General features: G+C 42.9%; 1 protein-coding gene across 2 annotated transcripts in view; it reads right to left on the bottom strand.

The window, feature by feature from the left end:
* LOC310872491 (netrin receptor UNC5C-like) overlaps nucleotides 1-24,590 on the bottom strand; it is a 264,096-nt gene that overhangs the window by 119,918 nt on the left and 119,588 nt on the right. For both annotated transcript variants that reach the window (XM_083784393.1, XM_083784394.1), the window contains exon 2: nucleotides 6,168-6,404. In XM_083784393.1, coding sequence (XP_083640519.1) covers nucleotides 6,168-6,404 — 237 coding nt within the window. The remainder of the gene's footprint in view (nucleotides 1-6,167; nucleotides 6,405-24,590) is intronic.

Genomic DNA, 24,590 nt, shown 5'->3' with positions numbered 1-24,590 from the left:
GATGTTTGAGGGTTTTCTCGTCAGCGAAAAGTCAACAAACAGAACACGGTGACATGCATGCTGATCTTCCTTAATAATAAAAACGGCTCCGAGGATCACATTAGATAAAAAATATATTTAAAAAAAATAATAATAAAAAAGGCTTAGCCCATGCGTCCAGTGGCTTTATAGGTATAGGTTGCTCAGATCTGGACTGGATTTATTTATGTTTTGAACTAGAACCGGCGGACCTCTGTACTGTAGACGTGCAGATGCATGCAACATGCAGATGCGATGCGTTGTTTATTGATGATTAAGCCTACAACAATTTATTTATATTGTTAAATGTTGCTTTTTTGTTTGTCTTTTAAAAAGGAGCATACATAAATGTATACTATTCGTCTACCAACTTTAATTATGTAGCCTAGTATACATGCATATTATATTTGGGGTAGCCTATTAAAAAGCAATATCCGTTAATGACCCGGTTAATCCTGTCGGCTAACCGGCTGGGAAATTATCCGTTACCGACATCCCTAGTATGGCATACGTGAAGTAGGTGGACAAATTTGACAGGAAGTCAGATAGAGAAAGTGCACCAGATTTGGAGAGAACAAGACAAAGAGTCTAAAAGCCACACTAGCGACACCCACCCAGAACAAAGTGGTTTAAACCATCCGTATAGGCCCATGCCCATGCTCTCTGTGGTGGGGCTGTACTGTAAACAACAGCAAACGGTTAAAGTATCAAATAAAACATGATCATAAAAAGGATTAGCCGTAAAGGTGGTGCCAGGATGGGCCATGAGTTCAACAATCACCCAGATTTGATTTTCCAAGTGCTTGTTGTCCTGAGACCAACATTTTGTACCCCAGGAAGACAATGCATCAGTTAATCAGTTTCCAGCTTATCATTTTTCCTGGTATGCCCGATTGTCCAGGGAAGCTACAGTAGTATTTAGCAATCAGTGGTTCTGAGGCTACACAGTCACTTGGTAGCCTCTAATACAATTCATTCATGGTTGGGGGGCTAGAAGCTTTGATAAGCTTGCCAGCTTTGCTGACAAAACATCTGTCCTACAGTACGTCCGCTCACGTCTGCTGATGCGCTCGGCTGTCATCACAAAGTCAGTACAGTCCCATACCAGGCAATGATGCAAGTCCCACGCAAGTTTCTCAGTGATGTAGATGGCTTACACACCGCCATTCCGAAGCCTGCTATTCCGACACATCGCCATTTCGACTAGCTCGCCGCTTTACAAACCCTATCCCTAACCTCACACGGAAGCAACGTAGTCTGAATGGCAGTGCGTCGGAATGCCACTTTGTCCCCACGTACATGCCAAGGAATTTGAAGTCACTGACTATGTAATGTATTTGACTTGCTCTTTGGTGTGCCTTGGGCACAACATTTTTGTGGTGGAGCAGCAGAGATAAATAATTGAGAAAATGCAGGTGAAAAAATACGGCACTTTCTCCTATGAAGGTCAATCCGGTACATACTGTACTTGGCAAAGGTCTTATGTGTGGCATGTGCCTGTGTGTGAGCCTGTGTCTGTGCGTGTGTGTGTGTGTGTGTGTGTGTGTGTGTGTGTGTGTGTGTGTGTGTGTGTGTGTGTGTGTGTGTGTGAGTGTGTACATAAAATAAAACACGTTTGCAACATGGTCATGGATATTTTCTTTCAAATGTTGAATTATTTCAGGCTGTAGTCATGCAGCAGCTTGCAGCGGGCAGTGTAAAATTGGATTGGAGACATGGCTGTTGGGATGGAGTCACTGACATCTGGCCAAGCTCATTTGGCTGCATGTTTTCAAATGGTGAGCCATCTGTAGCTCACATAGCTTATATACAACTGTGCCTCGAGGTTCCACAATTTTTGCACTGTAAAATATTTTAGTGTTAATGTAACTCTAAGACTGCACAAAATGCATTTGTACACTTACAGTTATATACGTTGATAAAAGAAACAGGGCTTATTAGATCTGTGGTGCTAATCACTGTGTCTGTGGCTGAGCTGGGTTCAGATCTTTCTGCAATGCTGTGGTGGTTATTGAATTATTGGCTCTTTTTTCAGCTGGAGGAATAGGCCTGCCCTGCATTTGATTAGATTTTCAGTCCACTATTAAATGAATGTCCGTCAAGTAGAAGAGGAGGTTGAAAGGAGGAGTTGAAAGGAAGACTGCCATTTAAAAAAAGATGCTGCATTCTTGCCTTGCATGTTCCTATGCTAATTTCTACGCCCAAATGTTATTTCTTTTATCAAATTTGATTAACGTTTGGATATATATATATATTTTTTTAACACTTTATTTTGATTTTTATTGATGAATAAATGAAAAAACATACGTGTACATTTTGTTGTATCCAACATGTAAATATCCCCCCCTCCCCCCCAATCAAGGTCAGAACAAGACAAATAAAACAAAGACAGACAGTACAAGACAGTAAAAGTAATTAGTAAACTAGTTTTGAAAGTACTAATGCACATAGTAAGAAGAAAAAAATTATAATAATAAAAATAAATAAATAAAATAAACAGCATTTTTGGATATTAAATTTGACAGCTCTAGTGTGTGCGTACTGCATTCATGCATGTGCATGTGTGCACTGTGTGCATGTGTGTGCAGTATCTGTGTGTGTGTGTGTGTGTGTGTGTGTGTGTGTGTGTGTGTGTGTGTGCGTGCGTGCGTGCATGCAGTGTTTGAGTGTGCGTGCGTGCGTGCGTGCATGCAGGCGTGCGTGCGTGCGTGTAAGCAGATGCATTCACACTCATATCGCTGTAGCACCAAAGTCTCCTCGCAGCATGCAAGTTTGCGTGCAAGATGCAACATACAAGTTTCTTTGCGTCATTCGTTGTTTGGAGCCACCAAGGACAGTCACCAGAGTGTGAGATGACTCCACAACCAAGGGATGGCATTCAAATATTCATAAAGAAGCAACACAAAGGCAGACATGGACATGAAAGGGAAAGACCAAGACAACCGAGAGACTAAGCCTGGTCATGATGTGTGCATGTGCGAGAGAGACTTTGTGGGATTGCGTTTTATCAGTTTATGTATCATTTATCCTGCTCTTGCTTGGGAGTTCACGTCTGACAGCGAAATCAGGGGAAATATCCAAACTACACTGGTCTCTTTCTCAGGCCACCACTGTGACAGAGAGAGCAAGCCAGCTATAGGTTGACACGTGTGAGACATGTTTAACATTGGCTTTCATGTTTGGTTACTGACCAAATTGTTCTATTCAGACTTTTCCAATACTGCAGTGCTCGGCTCACTCATTACATAGCACAGTTTAACAGAAACAAATAATTGTCTGGCCTTTTTTTGTCCAGCCATTACTTCTACACAAAAAAGATCACTCTCAATCACAGTACAAACTGTCAATTTACCTAGTACACAAGTGTGAAAATTGACCCTGGCCAAAACTTGACCAATGACCTACGTAAATGACCAATTGAGGGTGCATGACTACAGCCTGTTTTCCAAAGGGAGCATTTAAATCAACGCAACATAACACAGCCAACATGTATTGTAATGTTGTGTGCAGACAAGTGGGAAACATGAACGCTTGGCTTCTGTCCACATCATTGCCATGAATCCTATTACATCGTACAGTGTGTAGTACACCTAAGTCCAGTTCTGGCAGCGTGGCAGGCAGTTCTGAGTGCACATGCCTAACACGTAGCCCACCTTTACAAACAAGTAACAAGGGATGAGAAACATTTGATCTGTTTTATCTTTTGGTGGACTAATGAGCCGACCTGGGGAACAATGTTGCAGCGCTAGGTGCCAAGTGTGCAGACATATGGCCTTTCTTTGTTGCCTGTGTTTCCTGTATCACAACAATATTATCCCACACAGACTAGAGATATTGTTAGTGGAGAAGTTGACCTTTTGGTAATATTAGGTTTTCTTCGAGATGATATGATTCCCATGAGACAGTACTTCCTGGGAACGGTTGAAGTTTTATGACAACATATTTGATATTCATTACATTTTATGATGGGCTTTGCTGAAGAGGGAGTCCACAGCAATTAGCAATTCATTCCCTAAGCCTGACTAAAGACAATAGTATAGATACTGTACGTAGTACAACGTCTTGTCAGGAGACACGTCAGCTAGCTTGCAAACACACTGCCTCTAGAACAGACATGTCCACATTCTGGCGTGCATGGGGGCCAATCGTGGCACAAGAGGAGAATTTATATGACATGGGGCTTCCTTCTCAAAATGTATTATTTATGGCCCACCAGTATAGGCCATTCATACATACAGTGTTTTGAAATTAACCTGGGCAGATGGGCCATGTCTCAGTCGAATTTGAAAAGATCCCTTGTATTATGTCCTTTGAAGGTTTAATGTTTTAGTAGACCTTTTCATACTTGGTTACATTTGGCTAATCTGCCATTTGACTGAAACTATAATAGCAATGCAGTGTACGCAAAAACAGGCTGAGAAGGAGGTTGTTTTTGCAACACTGACAACAAGGGACTATTGATATTGCACTAGTTAAATACAATTGTTTTAATGAAGTGCATACATTTGTATGTGACTTTGTTATGGTCTAAAGCAGGCCGGTGCCCACACTTTTTGGACTAGAGAGCTAATTTTAAATGACCAACTCAAAAAGATCTACCCACCCCAAAAAATATGATGACATTGCTGAATAGTTTAAAAATGTACCCGAGGGGGCTTTGGAATAGTGGCGCTGGTGTTACATACAGTATAAGACAATTACATATAAGATAAACACACTTGGAATGGGAAATAGAAAGGGGGAAATGGAATTGGAAAGGGTTTTTAAGTATATAACATTGTAATGCTACTGATGTTTGTGCATAAAACTCTAGAAAACACTAGAAAACAAAGTTTTGCATTGTGGGTTTGAGTTGACTTGAGCTGACTTTTTGATGTAAATCAATCAAGTCCCATTTTTTCCCTTCTTTTTACATTTAAATTATATATTTTTAGCGCCATGCCATGTGTTCTATACCTGCACAGCCTTGAAGAAAAACTGCTTGTGGATAAAGTAAGAATATTGGCACTCACTATCAACAACATCTTTCAAATTGACTGACTCTTCAATCATAATATTCCCTTTGTGTAGCCAGTCATGGAAAGTCACCGATTTTGGTGTAACGCAGGTACGCAGCAGTGAGTTCTCAAACTCTGCCCGAACCCGACCAGGCCCGACCCGACCCGACATTTTAGGGCCGGGCCGGGCCTAAAATGTATGCTAATCAGTAGGGCCGGGCCGGGCCGGGCCGGGCCTGGGGCTCCATGAAAAAATATATATATATATATTGAATTTGTTTAGAATAATAAAAATAATAGTTCTGTTCTGTCTGTTTGTGTATTTATCTATTATGAAGATGGTGCTGACTGGCCTTTCACTTTTTCTGTGTAGAGTTCTCAAATTCTGCACAAACCCGACCAGGCCCGACCCAACACAACGTTTTAGGGCCGGGTCGGGCCTACAATCTATGCTAATTAGTCGGGCCGGGCCGGGCCTAGGGCCTGATCAGTTAGGGCCCAGTTAGGGCCGGGCCTTAATGTTCGGGCCCGATGAGAACTCTACGCAGCACATCGACATTAATTTCCTATTTCAGTAGACTTGAACATTCTCCCAGGACTCACAAAGATAAATGAAATGGAAATGCAGGCAGTCTTTTCAAAAGAACTTCAATAGCAATAGCAATTCTGCTAACGTATGGCCCCCTCTGTTGCTTTGAATTGTCTCATGCATTTCAATTCCATCATTGTGTTCAAAACACAGTGATTGGCCTGGTTGGAAATCCAACCGAGGAAACACACTGAATGACAGCAACACCAGATGCTGAATCTCAATATACAGTACGTAGGGGGCTATAGATCATTTTCAAAGCAAGCATGACTAGCGATTCAGCGGCTGGAGCCAAGCAGGCAACCACAAAACATACAGTGATTTTCAATGGCATCCTAGTGTTTGTAGAACAATGACTCACTGCTCTCAAAAATAGTGACAACAATCATTTCCCAGTAAGTTTCGAAAATGTATGTTTGGTTTGACAAAAAAATAACAACAACAGAAAGACTTTCATGAGCGCCCTTTGTGTGATTAATTTCTGACAAACCTTTTGTATCCACAATAGTTATGCGTGCGTGCGTACGTGCGTGCGTGGGGTGTTGGACCTGTCTGGCACTCACCTGAATTCTCGTCCACCCTCTCCTCCACAGTGTGGTCCTTCTGATGGACCCACTCGCTGTTGCACTTGAAGTAGATCTGCGTGGCAGGCGTGGCCTTGCAGTACAGGTTGACAGGCTTGTTCTTCACAATGTAGCCCTCCTCTGGCTCGAACAGGAAGTGAGGCAACGGCTCCGGGGGGTCCGAGGGGAAGGTTTCTGGAAGTTCACTCAGACTCCGGAAATCGTCATCGTCTCTCACTGAGGGATAAACGAGAGGCCGACGGTTACAATTGAATTAGGCATGCATAAACTGAACTGCTTCACCCCTGTGCTGTTCATGATCAGTACAGTATTGCTCACTCTCCAGTCTCCATGTATATGTTTTACACCACAAAACTCTGTAGTTCAATATCTTTCTCCAGAATTCAACATGAGCATGACAATGTTTTCATTTGTTCCCCCTTCACGCCTGTGTTTCGACCCACAGAGGACAATTGCCTTCCCCAGAGCTGTGAAATGCACCTCAGCATCACACAATATACTGGGTGCTGGGTACCCTGGAATTCATCACAGCTTCATCACAAAGAACAAGTGGAGAGTCCATGAAAAAAAAATATATATAGACAGACAGACAGACAGACAGACAGACAGACAGACAGACAGACAGACAGACAGACAGACAGACAGACAGACAGACAGACAAGACAGACAAGACAGACAGAGACATACAATACAGTTGAGAAGAGAAGGACAGGTTGGCAGAGACAAACAAAGACAGACTCCAGACAGACACAGTAAGTGGGCAATTCATTTTTCGATAAATCATTCTGAACACTCATTCAAACAACCTTGAGGGCGTGAAGAGCCTTTCCCTCCCCATCTTTCCATTCGGCTTGAGCTTTTCTACTCTTTTTCCGAGTCCATTCGTTCATTACGCCCACCCATGGCCTCAATCAATGGCACACAAAGACCGTTCTGTCACCAGGTTGCAAGGGTCACCAATGCCACAAGGATTACATGAGCAAAAGTTTTGATGGAGGACACACACACACACACACACACACACACACACACACACACACACACACACACACACTTACTCTACCCTGTAATTTCTTTCCACTCCATCATCGTCAGGGTTCATTAAACCAGCCTAGGTCTTGTGTGTACGCATGTGGGTTTGTGTGTGTAGCCATGTGAGTCATCATGGGAACATGTTAATTGATGCCATTTTGAAGGAAACGTTTTTCTTGTTATACCTCAGTTCTGCACATGACACCCCCCCCCCCCCCCCCACACACACACACACACACACACACGCAAGCGCGCGTGCGCACAATAATGGTAGATTTACTTCACATGCACAAAGAAATACTGTTTCACACACTGTTGCAAAAATGTTATGCATGCATTTATCCTACTTATGCACTGTATCGGTTTTCAAATGTTTACTGACACATCTTTCTTTGTTCTGCAAAGCACATTGAGCTACGTACAACTCTATGTACAGTATGACACAATTAACGTTTATTGTTATTATTGACTGTATTGTAACATCGGTTAGGCTACTACTATTATTACTTTAAAGGTATATTCAGTGATTTCACTTAATTCAAATATCACTTATTTTTTAGTTTTGTTGTGATAATCCTCCCTACTATAGAGTGTGCTGGCCATATAAGGAGTTCCTCCCTGTCCCCAGTTAACCCCTGGGGGTCAAAAAACCTTAGGTTTCGTTTTTGACTCTCTATCCTGATTGGACGAAAGGCTGGGTCCCACAGCCAAAAACGAAACCTACGGTTTTTTGAGTGAAATCACTGAATATACCTTTAAGATGACCACATCTACTTAGAGGAGCATTGATCTTTTTAGGAGCGTCACATTGGATTTCACATACACCATTGACTTGCCTGCACATGGACACAAACACAGAACACACGTGCAATCTTCCATTCCACTACACTAGCTGCACAGTGCTGGTCCTTATCTAGGAAAACAGCATCACGCTGCAGGCCTGGAACAAAAAGCTGCTTCAGAAAAATACATCACAAAAGAGGGAGTTATGTGGAGGCTGCATCCCTCTCTTTGATGTCACAACGTTGACATTTTCTCCCTCCATTCCTGTAATTAGCCCTTCCTCCATCCATTCTGTATCTCAGTGTGAGACCATGGGAAACATCGCTCACTGTATCATTTCATCAGTGCTGAGACCCACAGTTACAAGGACAGACTGTGAGACAGGAGGCTACAGTTAGGCTACACAGGCCAATTGCTCCATAGAGAGGTGTGTGCGTCTGTGTGTGTGTGTGTGTGTGTGTGTGTGTGTGTGTGTGTGTGTGTGTGTGTGTGTGTGTCCGCCTCCTACCGCAGGAGTCAGCAGCTTGTATCTCCCCATCCCCTCCCCTCAGATCACAGCCCCAGCATGGATGGATTAATGCATGTGTTTTGTGAGGGTACCTACCCTAGGGGACACGGGGAGAACATTCAAACTCCACACAGAAGGGCCCTTTTGCCAACCCCACCTAGGGTATGGGCACTGATGACACGGAGGAGAGAACACGCCCCCCAGCACCCATGCACAGCATCCCCAGTGGGAAGCGAACCCGGGACCTTGTAGCTGTCAGGCGACAGCGCTACACCAACTGCACCACCGTGACCCTGGCTGTTGACTTTTACCTCTCCTGTGTTTCATTCTTACTGCTGTTGCACTAGAATCTCTCTCCAGGGATCAATAATGGTTTATCTTATCTTCTCTCATCTTATTGTCCCATTACAGGTTATTTTTCCAGTGTCTTGTTCTCTTGTTCATTATCTCTTTCTTTCAATCTTCAATACTTATGTGCTCTCTCTCTCTCTCTCTCTCTCTCTCTCTCTCTCTCTCTCTCTCTCTCTAATTTATTTATGCCGTTTTACACCGTTCTCTCACTCCCTCACTGAATCCCTCACTCTCTCACTGAATCCCTTATCTCCTTTTCCGTCCTTTATTTTACCCCTCTCTCTCTCTCTCTCAGCCATGTTCTTGCTAATCAGTCATCCAGGGTTCTGGTGGGTTCATTGCTCCAGAGCGACAGCCATAAATTATTGATTGGCACATGAAACATGATATCTGGAGTAAACAGTCTTGCTAGGGGAGAAAGTAGGGAAGGTTGCAGTCAATTGTCCCCTACGTACACAGACTTCGTATTGCCTCTCTTCGCTCCATGTCTCCTCTCCACTTATTCCTCCAACTCTCACCACCTTCCTCCACACACTCTCCTCCCCTCCCCTCCCCTCTCCTCTCACTCTCCTCTCCTCTCCTCCAGCAACCATTGACAAGAGTGAATTAGCGATCCCAACAGCCCAGCCCATAAATGTCTTGTCTGAATGATGTCATCAATAATGGATGGGCAGGACAACATTGGTATTGGATTTACGGCACCGATTCGTTTCGATTTTGTACCAACGGCAAAATCACAATCATTGATAGAAAAGGCTTGCTCACATCTGTCACACTTCAAAAACTCTAACTAACCCAGCCAGAGGTTATCAGCAGAACTGTTCAGAATGATGAGTTTATCACAGCGAACAGAAGCCAGAATGTCGAGCAGGTATTTCCTCTGCTTGGCTTGTGGTACCAGCAGCACCACCAAAAATGACATGCAATATACTGTAATAATAGGTATTATAATAATTATAATAATAATTACCGTATTATGATTTTTAAAATATATAATTCTTTACAACTATCGATCATTTTCTTAGACATTATTACTTTCTTCAAAGAATTGAACAATCTTGAAGCGTGTTTTTAACACAATTTTGGCCTTGGACATGTAGTGTAAATATACGTCTTTTATATCAAAACCATGGTGCCTTGGACGTGTATAGGTGTCTTTAGGTCTTTTTGTATATTAAAAAAAAACATTATTATTATTATTTTCCTTGTTTGCGGCTCGAAAAGAGAGGCTCGTATCTCCTAATCTAGGGAACTCTCCATGGTTTTGATCAGATGGGCAATGTTCTGTCTTCATTTCTGACTTCAGCATGCCTCTCGTTTGGAATATAAACGCTTCTACAGAGACTTTAGCGTGACCAGCGTGAGGTTAGAACGGAAGATTATGTCTCCCGGTTTTGGGGGGGAACGGAAGGCGGGGCTTTTCAGAGTAAAATCTGCCACATCGGCTGACGCATTTTAAGTGTTAAACTTGAATCGCATTGTTTTATTGTTTGTTTATTCTTTCAACAAATCTAATTTAGAATCAACTAAATTGATTAGTATGAAACACTGTTCAAATGTGAGCTAAAATACTACCATATAGGAGAATGTGTGTGTGTGTGTGTGTGTGTGTGTGTGTGCGTGCGTGCAGGGGCCTCAGTTCTCGGTGCTCTGTGATGAGTTATCAGTGCAGTAGCCGTGGCAACCATGAGGTCATACTTGTGATGTTTCTTATCACAGCTAGTTAGAATCAGCAGCAGCTGCACAAACACACGTGCACAGTCTGCACACACACACACACACACACACACACACACACACACACACACACACACACACACACACACACACACACACACACACACACACACACACACACACACACACACACACACACTCTGACCTCAGGTGCAGCAGTGCCTGAAACATATACCTGGTCTCATAAACCCACTAACCCCTTGTAACGACCTCATCCCCCATACCATGCACCACCCGTAACCTCCACCACACACACATGCATGCATGCATGCATGCATACCTAGAGTCTAGACAACTACAAAGCTGGGGCGATTGCTATCTCAAACACTTGTGCTGCCAAATCACCCAAGTCACAAACCCTCCAATCAAACTCTCTCTCTCTCTCTCTCTCTCTCTCTCTCTCTCGTGACCCCAAAAGCAAGTCCTATAAAGTCAGCAGGTTGTCATTTCTGTTGTATTGTCTATCTCCCCCCCACTCTCTCTCATGCACTACTCCTGCAGTAGTATTGATTTAGTCATAAATAAATTTTATTTTCTTTAGTTTCGTCAAGTTGTATTCATATTTTAGTCATCTGAAATGTTTTAGTGTTAGAATAGTTTTAGTCGACTAAATATCGTGATATTTTGGTCGAGGTCTTAATGGTGCCAAAATGGCATCAACACCCGGGCACAACCAAACATAAAAATGACTTGTCTTAGTTCTACTGGATCTCTTCTCCATAGTCCCTCCCTAACATTTTAGTCTAGTTTTTATTTGTTGACGACATTGTCAATATGTCTTAGTTTTAGTCATCATCGCTTTTTATTCAGTTTGTCAGTGAAAAAAGGGAGCCGACGAACGTTTTTCGTCATAGTTTTAGTCTACGAAATCAACTTAGAAAGGAGCAGAGGGCTGACTGTAAGGAGAGAAGAGCTAAGATGAGCAGAGAGATGGAGAGAGAGAGAGATAAAGAGAGAGAGAGAGAGAGAGAGAGAGAGAGAGAGAGAGAGAGGGGGGGGGTGATGGGACGGTAGAGAGATAGTATATCATAGCTTTGGAATGGGATATATGATACCTTCCTAAATCCCAGACACGCGGACACGTGCACGGCTGCACGCACAGTCATGCGGACACACACAAGCACAGCACAAATGCACAAACAAATGCATGTAAACACACTCAATCGAGCGTTGTATACTGTACAAGCAAAAGCACACTTGCACAGCCAGAAGAATCAAGAGGTGTGTGCTGCTATTGAAATGCATGCGCACAAACACGCGCACACATGCAATCATGCAGGTGCACCGTGCACCCATGTACGCAGGCACCCACGCACGTACACACACACACACACACACACACACACACACACACACACACACACACACACACACACACACACACACACACACACACACAGTGTACAGTATGTGTTTGTTGTTCTGCCAACACTGCCCCGTAGGCCTACCTTTCATTCACTCAGATGAAGTGTTTTCTTGTGTTTCTTTTGAGTAAAAGATTTCACACACTGCACCTAATAGTTTTTTTCTGTAGGGACACCTGGCTGGGGTTTTATTTTATTTTCTCCAACAGAGGATTTTGTGTAATCAGGCAATCAAAATGCACAAGGCCTTTCCAATGTCACGTCCAGCGTGAAGAGCCATGCAGTGTCTCTGTAGCCATGGAACAGTCATTGTGTCTCTGTAGCCATGGAACAGTCATTGAGTCTCTGTAGCCATGGAACAGTCATTGAGTCTCTGTAGCCATGGAACAGTCATTGTGTCTCTGTAGCCATGGAGCAGTCATTGAGTCTCTGTAGCCATGGGACAGTCATTGAGCCTCTGTAGCCATGGGACAGTCATTGAGTCTCTGTAGCCATGGAACAGTCATTGAGTCTCTGTAGCCATGGAACAGTCATTGAGTCTCTGTAGCCATGGGACAGTCATTGAGTCTCTGTAGCCATGGAACAGTCATTGAGTCTCTGTAGCCATGGAACAGTCATTGAGTCTCTGTAGCCATGGAACAGTCATTGAGCCTCTGTAGCCATGGAACAGTCATTGAGGTAGTGTGTGTGTGTGTGTGTGTGTGTGTGTGTGTGTGTGTGTGTGTGTGTGTGTGTGTGTGTGTGTGTGTGTGTGTGTGTGCAGCGTGTCTATGTTTTCCTTTTATCTGACTCCTGAAGAGACCTCTGCCATGTGATATGTTATGGAGATAAGTGTTTGAGATGTGGATGATAAAGACTGAACATAAACAATCTGAGACTGGTTGAAGTATGACTGGATGATAGCCTCTATGCAGGTGTGTCTGTGTGTATGCGTGTGCGTGCGTGTGTGTAAAAGTAAGTGGAGGTAAGAAGGGGTTTACTGTCTCTGGACCGCACAGCAGGACAAATATTACAGTAACACACACACACACACATTTCACAACGTACCAGCGTATTTACACAAGACACCAGGTGGACCCGCATCCATGTGAAATTTAAACACTCTCCTATCCTTAAACAGCACAAGGGAACCGTGAAGAATGAAGAGAGTGAAGAAATAATAACATAAAAACCCACTGTTATTTAAAACCCCAACAGCCTTTTTGGAAGAGAGAGAGAGAGAGAGAGAGAGAGAGAGAGGAGACAACGTGTATCCTCAGAAATAATGTATCCGTGATATTGAATAAAGAATTGTTCAAATCAAATACAACATTCCATAACTTCCATGTTACCTGGGAACAGGTAACATGGCTCTGCTGCCAATAAGGCCATCCCAGCTTGTCCTGCAGAGGGGGATACTGCGTATCAGAGCCATTGAAAGAAGAGTTCTGACAATGAAGGGGCAGAAAACAGCCCATGCAGTCACATGGTTCATGTAACTCGTTTGTCACTCTAAACTCCATAGACTCCAATGCATTCCCTAAACTTCCGGTTCAGGCCTTTGTCACTATTCGCCAAATCTATGTAGAAGAGCTGCCAATAGACTGGCCCCGTAAAGTGGAAGGAGTTGTCGTAACTCTCTCATCTGTACGACTGTGCTGCGTATGAGTTTCAGGCAGTACTAGTTGTAACCAGTAGGTGTCCTAGCAGACACCAGGGTCTAAACGTCTCAATGGAGAAGTGGGGAGACCACCCCCCACCACTGTAGAAATACTAATTGTATTAACATAGGCTATATACACCATGAGGATTGAGGGGAAAAAAGAAAAACTAAAATGCGATGAGCTAATGTCCATTCTTGTTCCAAAAAGAAACAATAGAGAGATAGATTTTCCTGAAGGTTTTTAATCATTCACAGGCAGTAACCCGAAAATATACTATCATATCCAGGCCTCCGGGGTCAACCGTCTGTGTTGTCTAACAAAAATGCTGATATTGTTTTTCTACAGTACATTGTTTGAGTGAGAGTGTGTGTGTGTGTGTGTGTGTCTGTGTGCGTGCATGCGTGCATGCATGCATGCGTGCGTTCGTGCGTGTGTGTGTTGACATTGGTTTTTTCCCCTTTTCTATCTGGGACACATCCTAGTGGGAACCATTAGTGGCTACTTCAATGACAGTGCAAACACCAGAGGGACATGCTGTGATGCAACAGTGTGCGTGGACTTACACTACAGCTAATTATACCTCCAGCAAGCCGTCAGGGCAATGCTGGGCCCATCCATAATGGTAGAAGGCTACCCAAAGCTACGCCGCTTCTCTATGGGATCAGACAGTGACAGCTGTCTGGCGTCCAACCAACCACCATTGTGCTGTGACACCAATAAGGCCCCATCTCGAACATGGGACTAGATTTATGAGTGGTGCCTGGGAAGATGGGAGGGGAGGGGGCACTCTGACAAGCCACCGTTTGCCCACTAATGGATGGAGGAGAACAGAAAGAGGCTGGTGAAGAAGATGAGGAGGAAGGAAGACATTTGTGATTGGGACGAGGCTGTGATATAACTTTGTGTGTGTGTGTGTGTGTGTGTGTGTGTGTGTGTGTGTGTGTGTGTGTGTGTGTGTTTGTGCATGCGTGCGTGCATGCGTGCATTTGTGAGAAAGACAAACAGACACAGTGTACACACAAATTGGGCTGTATTTTGCGTGTCTTAAGTACCAGGTCTTATTACTTAACTTAAGATTTGGAGGCGTGGTCAATGCTCTTTGGCCACTCAGAATAGCCAAATGGTATTGATCACGCCTCCAGGTCTTAAGTTAAGTAATAAGACCTGGTACTTAAGACACGTAAAATACAGCCCTATGTGTACTATGACCAATCAGTTTTTCATTTAGTCCTTGTAATGCGCCCTCCTCTCTATCTAGCATCAGCAGTGAGATCCAATCAATCCCTGTGTGTGTGCGCGCGTGTGTGCGTGCATGTGTGCGTGCGTGCGTGTATGTGCATGTGTGTGCTCTTGTTTGTGTGTGTATTTCTTTCTATATTACATACAAATGTGAGATCAGGTTTTAAAATTGGAAATCGAGAATCGAGGACTGGCTTTTTTCCTGTGTTAAATCTGGTCATTAGAATTCCATATCTACTGTGCAGGGCTGAGATCAATTAATTCACAGGCTGCATAATTACATTAGTGTCATGCACAAACAAACATAGTACACTACACACAGTGTCTCCAAAATGGACATTGCTTATTTACCACCAAATTAGAGCTCTGAAAGCTGCATTACCCTCAGTTGTCAGGTCACAACACAACCAAAGTATAGGAACGTACTATGCAGTGTGTGTGTGTGTGTGTGTGTGTGTGTGTGTGTGTGTGTGTGTGTGTGTGTGTGTGTGTGTGTGTGTGTGTGTGCGTGAGTGAGAAAGAGAGAGAGAAGTTATGTGTGTTTAAAAGATACATTTACTCTCATTTACTACATTAATACACAGAGAACGGCATACGGTCATGTTTATGCAAAGTTCAGCATTTATCAGTTTGGACGTGAGTGGAGGCTACGGTCATGTCTGAAGGCAAGTCTCAATTTCCGTACGTAAGTGAGTTGAAATTGTTGTTTAGTGTAAGATTAATTTAGGAGTATAGGCCATCGGTGACAAAATTACAAGCAATTGAAATGAAGCAATTAAAATCACTATTTTAGGCTACAAGCAGAAGCACTGCATGTGTTATCACAAAATTGTATACTATGATGTCAGGCATGTACATACTAGTATGGGAATAACTCATACAACTTGAACTTAAAGATAAATACTTAAACAGACATACATATCACATATAAATTAAATATTGAAACCTCAGCTTTCATTTATGACTGCAGCACTGTAACTGAAGCTGTGATTTCTTTCCATAATGCATTTCTTTCCTCACTTCTCAGGATGTCAAACTAATCGGTTGTTTCTTTCTGTTTGTCCCGCAGATGAATTGTCAAGACATAAAGAGCCTGACGCTTGCTTTGCAGTCGGTGAGTTTTCTTCCCTCCATTTGAATGTCAAATACTTTGCTGACAAATTATATATGAATATACAGCTCTCAAATGTGTGTTGTACGGTAATCATTTCTGTCTACTTCTCAGTGATAATCTATAACTGTTATTATCGCAATTTGCTATTGTTTCCTTTGGAATATCTCTCACTAAATAGTTTAAAAATGCCATTGACTGACAAGCTGTAGCAACAGTAACTTAAGGGGCAGGGGGGTTCTATTTCGAGGTCAAATACATGTATTTTGTTGGATGTAATATGCATCATCATTATGTAAACTCTTGGGGTAAGGCCTCTAAACTGAGAATATTCAGGGTCACGATATTTATGATCTGCAGTGGATTCTACATTAAATTGATAAAATTGTGCCTCAATGTGCCAGTGTGTTTATCTATGTGCATCAATCACATCAGCATATTAGCATTCCATAATAGCAGCCTGGATACATTTAAGAAGTCTGTATGACTAGCCAATGGCTAGTCCATCTTCTGCTTATGTGTGTGTGCATGCGTGCGGCGTGCATCTGTCTGGAACAAGATATAAGGCAAGAGAGGGGAAGAATACTTGAAAAATGTCAATGTGTATGTGTATTGACAACATTTTTTTTTTTTTTTTTAACACTTTTTTTTTTTTTTTATTGATGAATAAATGAAAAAACATGTGTACATTTTGTTGTATCCGACATGTAAATATCCCCCCCTCCCCCCCCAATCAAGGTCAGAACAAGACAAATAAAACAAAGACAGACAGTACAAGACAGTAAAAGTAATTAGTAAACTAGTTTTGAAAGTACTAATGAACATAGTAAGAAGAAAAATAAATAAATAATACAAATGACAACAATTTTTTTAATCTATCCTATACTAATAAACATTGTATCATGTTTGGGCGCAAAGCCACTGTGACACTATACTTGGAATTGAAGTGTGATAAAAATGAATACAAATAAAATAAAATAAACTTTTTTTAAATAATGCTAATATCATATTAGTCTGCTAGTCTGCTAATGTCTTTTGACAGCATGCCGTTTCAGTGGGTAGTATATGGACTTGTGGAAAACAGTGTGTAAAGTGAATTATCCTGGACAACAGAGGAGAAAAAAACCACAAACACCTGATGCATTAGTATTACAGCTCTATTCCCAAGAGTATGTCTCACATCTTTTGTATATAGATAACATCCTCTATCAACCCAGAAGTCATACTGTACAGCAAAAACAAAACTTGTGGTACTTTGTTTATTTTTACACCAACAACAATCCAGTCTAATAATCTGTAATGTAGATTGTAGCATGTGGGTGGAGAGTATACTGTAGATTAATGAGTTGGGATAGCTATGAATTTATTGTGGTGTCAATTAATCATGACATAGAGTATGTCATCAATTCCACTCAAGGGAGTGTGTTGCAGTATTTTCTATCTCCACGTCTAAGGGGCTTCCTCAGTAACAACATTGTAATAGTTAACTAAAACCAGCTTTTAATAAACAGTCGAGAAGTGTTATTTCACTGGAAGCTGAAATAGCATTGAGAAATAATGAGGACTTGGCATCAACAACAGACTAAACTATAAACTGAAGTATTTCAGAGGGTCGATACTTCATTTAAATTCATAAAATGTCACTAAGTACAAACAACAAACAACCATGTTGTCGTGGAAGTAATGTGTATTGGAAAGCAAAACGCTTTTTAAACGTCTTCCTAAAACTTCATTTGGAATCTTTAAGGTGACGGATGAGTAGAGGGGGATGTGAGAGGATGATAGGCGAGGAAAGAGAGAAACACAAATTCATGCTTTGATGCACAACTTGAGACATTAAAAGCAAGCAGTTGCATACTGGTTGGTTTAAAATCACATTATATCAAGATTCCCTAGACTGTCTCTCTGTCTATCTCTGTCACACACACACACACACACACACACACACACACACACACACACTTGACGCATGCATTGCACACAAGGTCACCCACACACTCGCACGCATGCCCGCACACACACTTAAGTTGCAGCCATGCCATGCACACAAGCACATACTCAAGCATGCGCACGCACACACGCACGCACGCACACAGAAAGTAAGTGGATGCACATATTCTTGCAAACACATGTATAAGAGCAGACTCACACACAAACAGGCAGACAGACACGTACACGTTTGTGCATGCACACAAACACAGTGTGTGAGAGAGAGAGAACAGCTGATGTGTGGGTGTTTGCAGGTAGGCAATGTGTGGGCACTTGCTTGTTATTTTTCACGGATGTCCCTGCCAAGCCCCCCCCCCCCACACACACACACACACACACACACACTCACGCTTACTCAGGAACGCACACTTAACAGGATTGCATGTCGCCTGCTTGCCCTGAATGACAATTGCCACATCTGTTGCCAGTTCCAGCTTTATTTTACTGCCTGTCTGTCTCTCTCCTTCACTGCATGTCTCAGCACTCTAGGAAAGGAGTCATGACACCTCCTTCCTTCAAGCATCCCACTCCATCTCTCCCTGGTTTCCTTCCTTCCTTCCTCACTCCAGCAGGTTTCAGGAAGCTTCCCAGCCCTTCGCCCAACTCCCAGCCGCTCCTATCCTTCATCTATTCACACCAGCAGAGCCTCTCTCCATTTCTCTCCCTTCTTCCCTCGGCCTATTAAAGTTGATCCGGTCTTTAAAGTGGAGAGGAGGTCGAGAGGACAAGGAGAGGACAGGAGAGGTTTTGGTTCCACGTGAGAGAGAGAGAGAGAGAGAGAGAGAGAGAGAGAGAGAGAGAGAGAGAGAGAGAGAGAGAGAGAGGCGACAGTAAAAGAGAGATGAGAGAGCAGAGTGACATATGCTACGTGAACCAGTGAACCAAGCTGGAGCTGAGATAGGCCATACAGGCCGGGGATTACCTCCCATTTCCGTGATATGAATCAGCCTTGGTGCACATGGTAGAGCCCTGTCAACCCCACGGAACAGATCACTTCCTTGCAAAACGACTGATCTCACAATCCATCTCCTTTCCAACAGAGGTGTTGCGGCTCCCGTTTAAGCCCAGTATATTTAGTTGCATGGCGAATAGTGAAAATGAATGGCATTAATGACACCAGGGTGAAAGTGGTTAAAGGCACGACAATGTTGGGTAGGAGAGCCCAACATGTGGCACTGTGATGTGAATCTATACACACTCCCTCCTCCTCCTATTGCCGGTTCCCTGTCCTCATCGTTCTGAACTAGGTCAATAGTGGGAGACCGGTAATAACAGGCCATTTATGGCGAGTCTCCTTACTCACAACGTCCTCCTCCCCCATCCCCACCTATTCTCATGCTCTCTGCAGTCACGCTATGTCAATATACCCACACAGCTCCTTGGGGAGTTCGTCGTTCTGCAATGCAAGCTCCAGCCCACCCCCAGGCCAATATCACGGTGGTTCACGGATTTTCCAACACGCTGCACATGTAAAGTATTTCTGTCTTTCGGAAGGGAAAAATAATTACAAGGGCAGCGAATTTGCAAATTATTGCATTTGCAATGCAATAGACCACTCTCGCCATCTCTCTGGCTTGCAATTTTCATCAACCCCTAAATGCTTGTTATGGTTGTTTTTTCTTTTGTTTTTTCAAGAAATGTCACCACACCTTGCATGCATTTTCATTCAAATTCCTCCTTTCTAACCACCAGCAGAACGTCGATGGGAGAGAGAAAAAACTTGCATATAGTCTCAGATATAGATAACAACATATTGTTATGATGGATGGACTATCATCCACCTGATGGGCTCTCGCTCTCACGCGCACAGTCCGCACACACACACACACACACACACACACAGGCACACATGAAGTACTGTAAGCTTGTGGTGGTTCCAACTTGTTTGAGTTGCTGTGTAACGGTTGTCTTCCAGACGGATTCTCACTCCCTTAGCCCCAGCCTGAGGGGATAATGGAGCTTCTCTTTCATTCATGTTCTACTATCGGCACTCAACATCGCTATTAATACAAGGCAGCAGCCAGCGCTGTACAGAGCATTAGAATATCAAAACACTGGCCAGGGAAAGAAGTTGAATATTTGAGAGATAGAGGCTTTCTGGCAGGCAGAATGTCTGATAAAATGCCTACATAGCAGTCTGTCTATGTCCCTATCTATGTGTGTGTCCAGATTTGTTGGTCTGTCTGTACTTTAGTGAATTTCTTTGTCTCCCTGTCTGGAAAGCAAATCCATTGAACCATATTATGTTGACCTTCCTCTGTTCTTCCTCTCTTCCCTTTTCCTCAAACGTGTCATTCTCACATTCTCACATGTTGACACAGTGACATTATCTGTGGTCTCCGCTCCACAGACACACATCTCCTCTTCGTCTCCCCTTCCCTCAATCCTTTTAGCTATAACCCCGCTCTCTGCTGTGTTTACACCAAGGTTATAATAGTTAACTAAAACTAAAAAACTAAAACTAGAATTAAAAAAACATTTTAGTTAACTGAAACTAATAAAAACTAAAAATAAATTAAAAAATGATAACTAAACTGAAACTGTATTGTGTGTCCTCAAAACAAACTGAAATTATAGACAAAATACCCTTAGTTTTAGTTTTTATCAATATTTATATGCCTATCGGATATTTCTAATATAATCCCTTTAAATTCATTCGATTCATTTCCTCATTTCTCCAACAAGTTTTATGGCAGTTTTCAGCAACGTATGGCAGCATGTAGCCACGCTAACCCTAGTCTAGGAAAATTGGCCTCAGATCCTGTGCAGCAGGGGCGTGGCCCAGTGCGTTGCGTTTCAAATGAAATGCGAATCAAAAGACAGGGGCGGGTTCCACATGGAGTGGGCGCTACATCTAAATAAGACGGAAGGGAAACAATTGCTCCTTGAGCGGTGGTGGCCTACTACAATTCAATTTGGAATTGGATTCCCTTCGGACTATTTTCATGGTATGCACAGTGCTTCAGACCGGAAAGGGGAGTGTCCGCTCAGATTCTGAGCGCAACGTACTTCCCTCATAACCTGACGCTGCCAGATGAGGGCGGTATTGGGTAACCATGTTCCCCAACACAGCACTCATCTGGGATCTCTCAGGCAGTTGAGCTGACAAAAATCCGTTCCGTACCGGACCAATCAGCGTGAGCTAAGGGCGGGATATGTGCGAAACCGGATGTGAAGCTATATAGACACGTCAATATGATTGGTTGTGTTTGCACGCCCACACGGTGATAGACAGACGGTCCCATCCAATCATCTACCAAGTATCTTGAAAAAAAGGAACAGCCCCGTCATCGAATTTGCTTCCGCGATCCCAGATCCCAATAAGCTGTGAAACAAATTTGTGTAGCAAGCTTCTTGGATCTGGCAGCGTCAGGTTACTTCCCTCACAGGGATACGGTCCTTTTTTCCCAGAAGTCTTTCTCGCCCGCCTAGTGGCGAAAAATAAAACTTCTGGGAACTCAGATTACGCTAACCCTAACCCACAAATAAACCGTACGAAAAAAACTGAAACTAAACTAAAACTAAACTAAAACTAAGCATTTCACCAAAATAAAAACTAAATAAAAACTAGCAAACCCGCTCTAAAAACTAACTAAAACTAACTGAATTAGAAAAGAATGTCCGAACTAACTAAAACTAAACTATAATGAAAAAAACTAAACTATTATAACCTTGGTTTACACTAGTGACAACATTTTGGCGCAAAATGACAAAGTGTTGGCTATATTGCTGCCAAATTGCTGCCAAACCACAGTGACACTGCAAATTCAATTAAATAGCACAAGGAAGTTGGAACTGGCTAATGGCAAGAAACATACCGTTTGATTGATTGACGCTTCACTGTGTGTGATTTTGATTGATTGACGCTTCACTGAGTGTGATTTTGTAGTGTGTGTTTTGTAGTGTGTCATGCCTTTCGGGATCTGCTCATAATTCTGACGGCGCATTAGTCCGACGACTTTACGTGCGGTTATGGACAGGGTTAGTAATGGGGCAGACCAACGTGACATAGGAATAATCCAGTGTGAATAATGATGCTGACCCATTCCTGTCATTTGCCGTAGCAACAACTGTCTCTCTGTCTGCTCTCTCTGCCACTCATATAGGAATAGAAATTGACAACCAATTCCCATTGAGGACTGGTTCATTTTCCCAATTCCTTGGAATTGCATGCCTTCATGACTATGGATTCTGCGCAGCTCATCAATTTCATGTACTGAAAAATGTAACATACTGTGTAGCATGTAATTCCCTTAAAGTGCAGGACTGTTTTTGATACTCTGGGCGAGTAGCGAGTACTGCATCCCCTCAACCCAGCACTGGCATGTCCAATGTCACATCCAATGTTATCTATCTTGCAGTAATGGTAATGAGGAATCATATGGAACCCATAATTCATGTTTAGCTCAGAATTGTCATAGTTCAGATACAAGTAATGGGATTTCTTGTAGCACAATTATATAGCTTCACAATACTTTTTTCCTTGAGTAGGATAACCTAAATGAAAAGTTACTCTTTCACTTCTCCCATTTCATCATTTCCAGATGATGATATAGTTCAAGTCTACAAGCTCTCACATTTTGCAACACATTCTGCTCTCTCATCTTCACACATTATAGGCCAGCTGGATAATCTACCATTTCTGTGACATGAATCAGTGTTGGTGCACAGGTCTGTTACTGTGACATGAAGTGTTGGTGGACAGGTCTGTTTCTGTGACATGAAGTGTTGGTGCACAGGTCTGTTTCTGTGACATGAATCAGTGTTGGTGCACAGGTCTGTTTCTGTGACATGAATCAGTGTTGGTGCACAGGTCTGTTTCTGTGACATGAATCAGTGTTGGTGCACAGGTCTGTTTCTGTGACATGAATCAGTGTTGGTGCACAGGTCTGTTTCTGTGACATGAATCAGTGTTGGTGGACAGGTCTGTTTCTGTGACATGAATCAGTGTTGGTGCACAGGTCTGTTTCTGTGACATGAATCAGTGTTGGTGCACAGGTCTGTTTCTGTGACATGAATCAGTGTTGGTGGACAGGTCTGTTTCTGTGACATGAAGTGTTGGTGCACAGGTCTGTTTCTGTGACATGAAGTGTTGGTGCACAGGTCTGTTTCTGTGACATGAAGTGTTGGTGCACAGGTCTGTTTCTGTGACATGAAGTGTTGGTGCACAGGTCTGTTTCTGTGACATGAAGTGTTGGTGGACAGGTCTGTTTCTTTGACATGAAGTGTTGGTGCACAGGTCTGTTTCTGTGACATGAATCAGTGTTGGTGGACAGGTCTGTTTCTGTGACATGAATCAGTGTTGGTGGACAGGTCTGTTTCTGTGACATGAATCAGTGTTGGTGGACAGGTCTGTTTCTGTGACATGAATCAGTGTTGGTGGGCAGGTCTGTTTCTGTGACATGAATCAGTGTTGGTGGACAGGTCTGTTTCTGTGACATGAATCAGTGTTGGTGGACAGGTCTGCAAGCTCTCAACATTAGGGTTGGTATTTGGCCTTTTCATGTTCTTTGCAACAGATACCACTAGAAATGCTGCAAAAGTCAAGGAGCACAGATTTGTCAATGTGTGATGCGTGAAAGCACATTTTGTGATGTTGCAGTGACTTTTTTGACGTTCTAAAAGTTTGTCAATCTACACAATTGTGAATACTTTTTCTTTGTACAAATTCAGATTTTTGCTTCACATCATGTTCTCACAGTATTTCCTAATAGTGTTCAAATAAATCTAGCATTTTGCAACATACTGTATTCACCTCCGTAGGTCTATATGCCCTGATATTCTGGCCCGGGGTCATATTCTGGCCCCCGGTCAGATAGCTTGTGAATCTGCTTGCACATTGTTGCTGAGGTTATTGCAATGACACCTCATCGCCTTGGGTGAGGAGAGTGATAAAAGGGCCAAGATGTTGATAGCTTGCACTGATTGGTCTTCCCCAGTGGCTAGCGATGGTATGGCAGCTGACAAATCAGTGCAGCTAAATTGCCACCTCAGGCTGAACTGGCACAGCGAGCGTCACAAAACGTACCATGTGGCACAGCATGGATGACAGGTGTACTGCAGGTGTTCTGGTAAAACGGAGGAGGAAGAGGAATAGGAGGATGAGGAGGAGGAGGGAGTGCGTATAGATTCACATCACAGTGCCACATGTTGCTCTCCTACCCAACAATGACAGAGTCAACACCTCTGTGTTTGGTGTGTGTGTGTGTGTGTGTGTGTGTGTGTGTGTGTGTGTGTGTGTGTGTGTGTGTGTGTGTGTGTGTATATATATATAAAAATATATATATATCAATTACCATAAATGAATATGCCATGCTCATCACTGGATCATGGTTAGTCCAGTGATTGAGATTATACAATTCTCATAATACAATTTCGGTGAGCACCAGAAGGGAATTACTGTACACACGAAGAAAGAACTAATTTAAAAAGTGGCTTTGAATCAAATAATAAAACTTAGAGGCTTAGAAACATATTTTGGCTGTTTTCCTTTTTTCTGCTCTTTCAATCTCAGAAGATGAACATGGCTAAGACATTGTCATGCTCTGGCATTCCTCCATCTGGAGACTCGCCGTCTCTCTCTCTCCCCCTCTCTCTCACTCTCTCTCTATCCCCCTCTCCCTCTCTCTCTCTCTCTCTCTCTCT

This window comes from Protomyctophum parallelum, assembly GCF_964188405.1.
Source record: "Protomyctophum parallelum genome assembly, chromosome: 15".
In the NCBI taxonomy this organism is placed as follows: domain Eukaryota; kingdom Metazoa; phylum Chordata; class Actinopteri; order Myctophiformes; family Myctophidae; genus Protomyctophum; species Protomyctophum parallelum.
The sequence above is the reverse complement of the archived record's forward strand: the minus strand, read 5'-3'. Positions and strand labels throughout refer to the sequence as shown.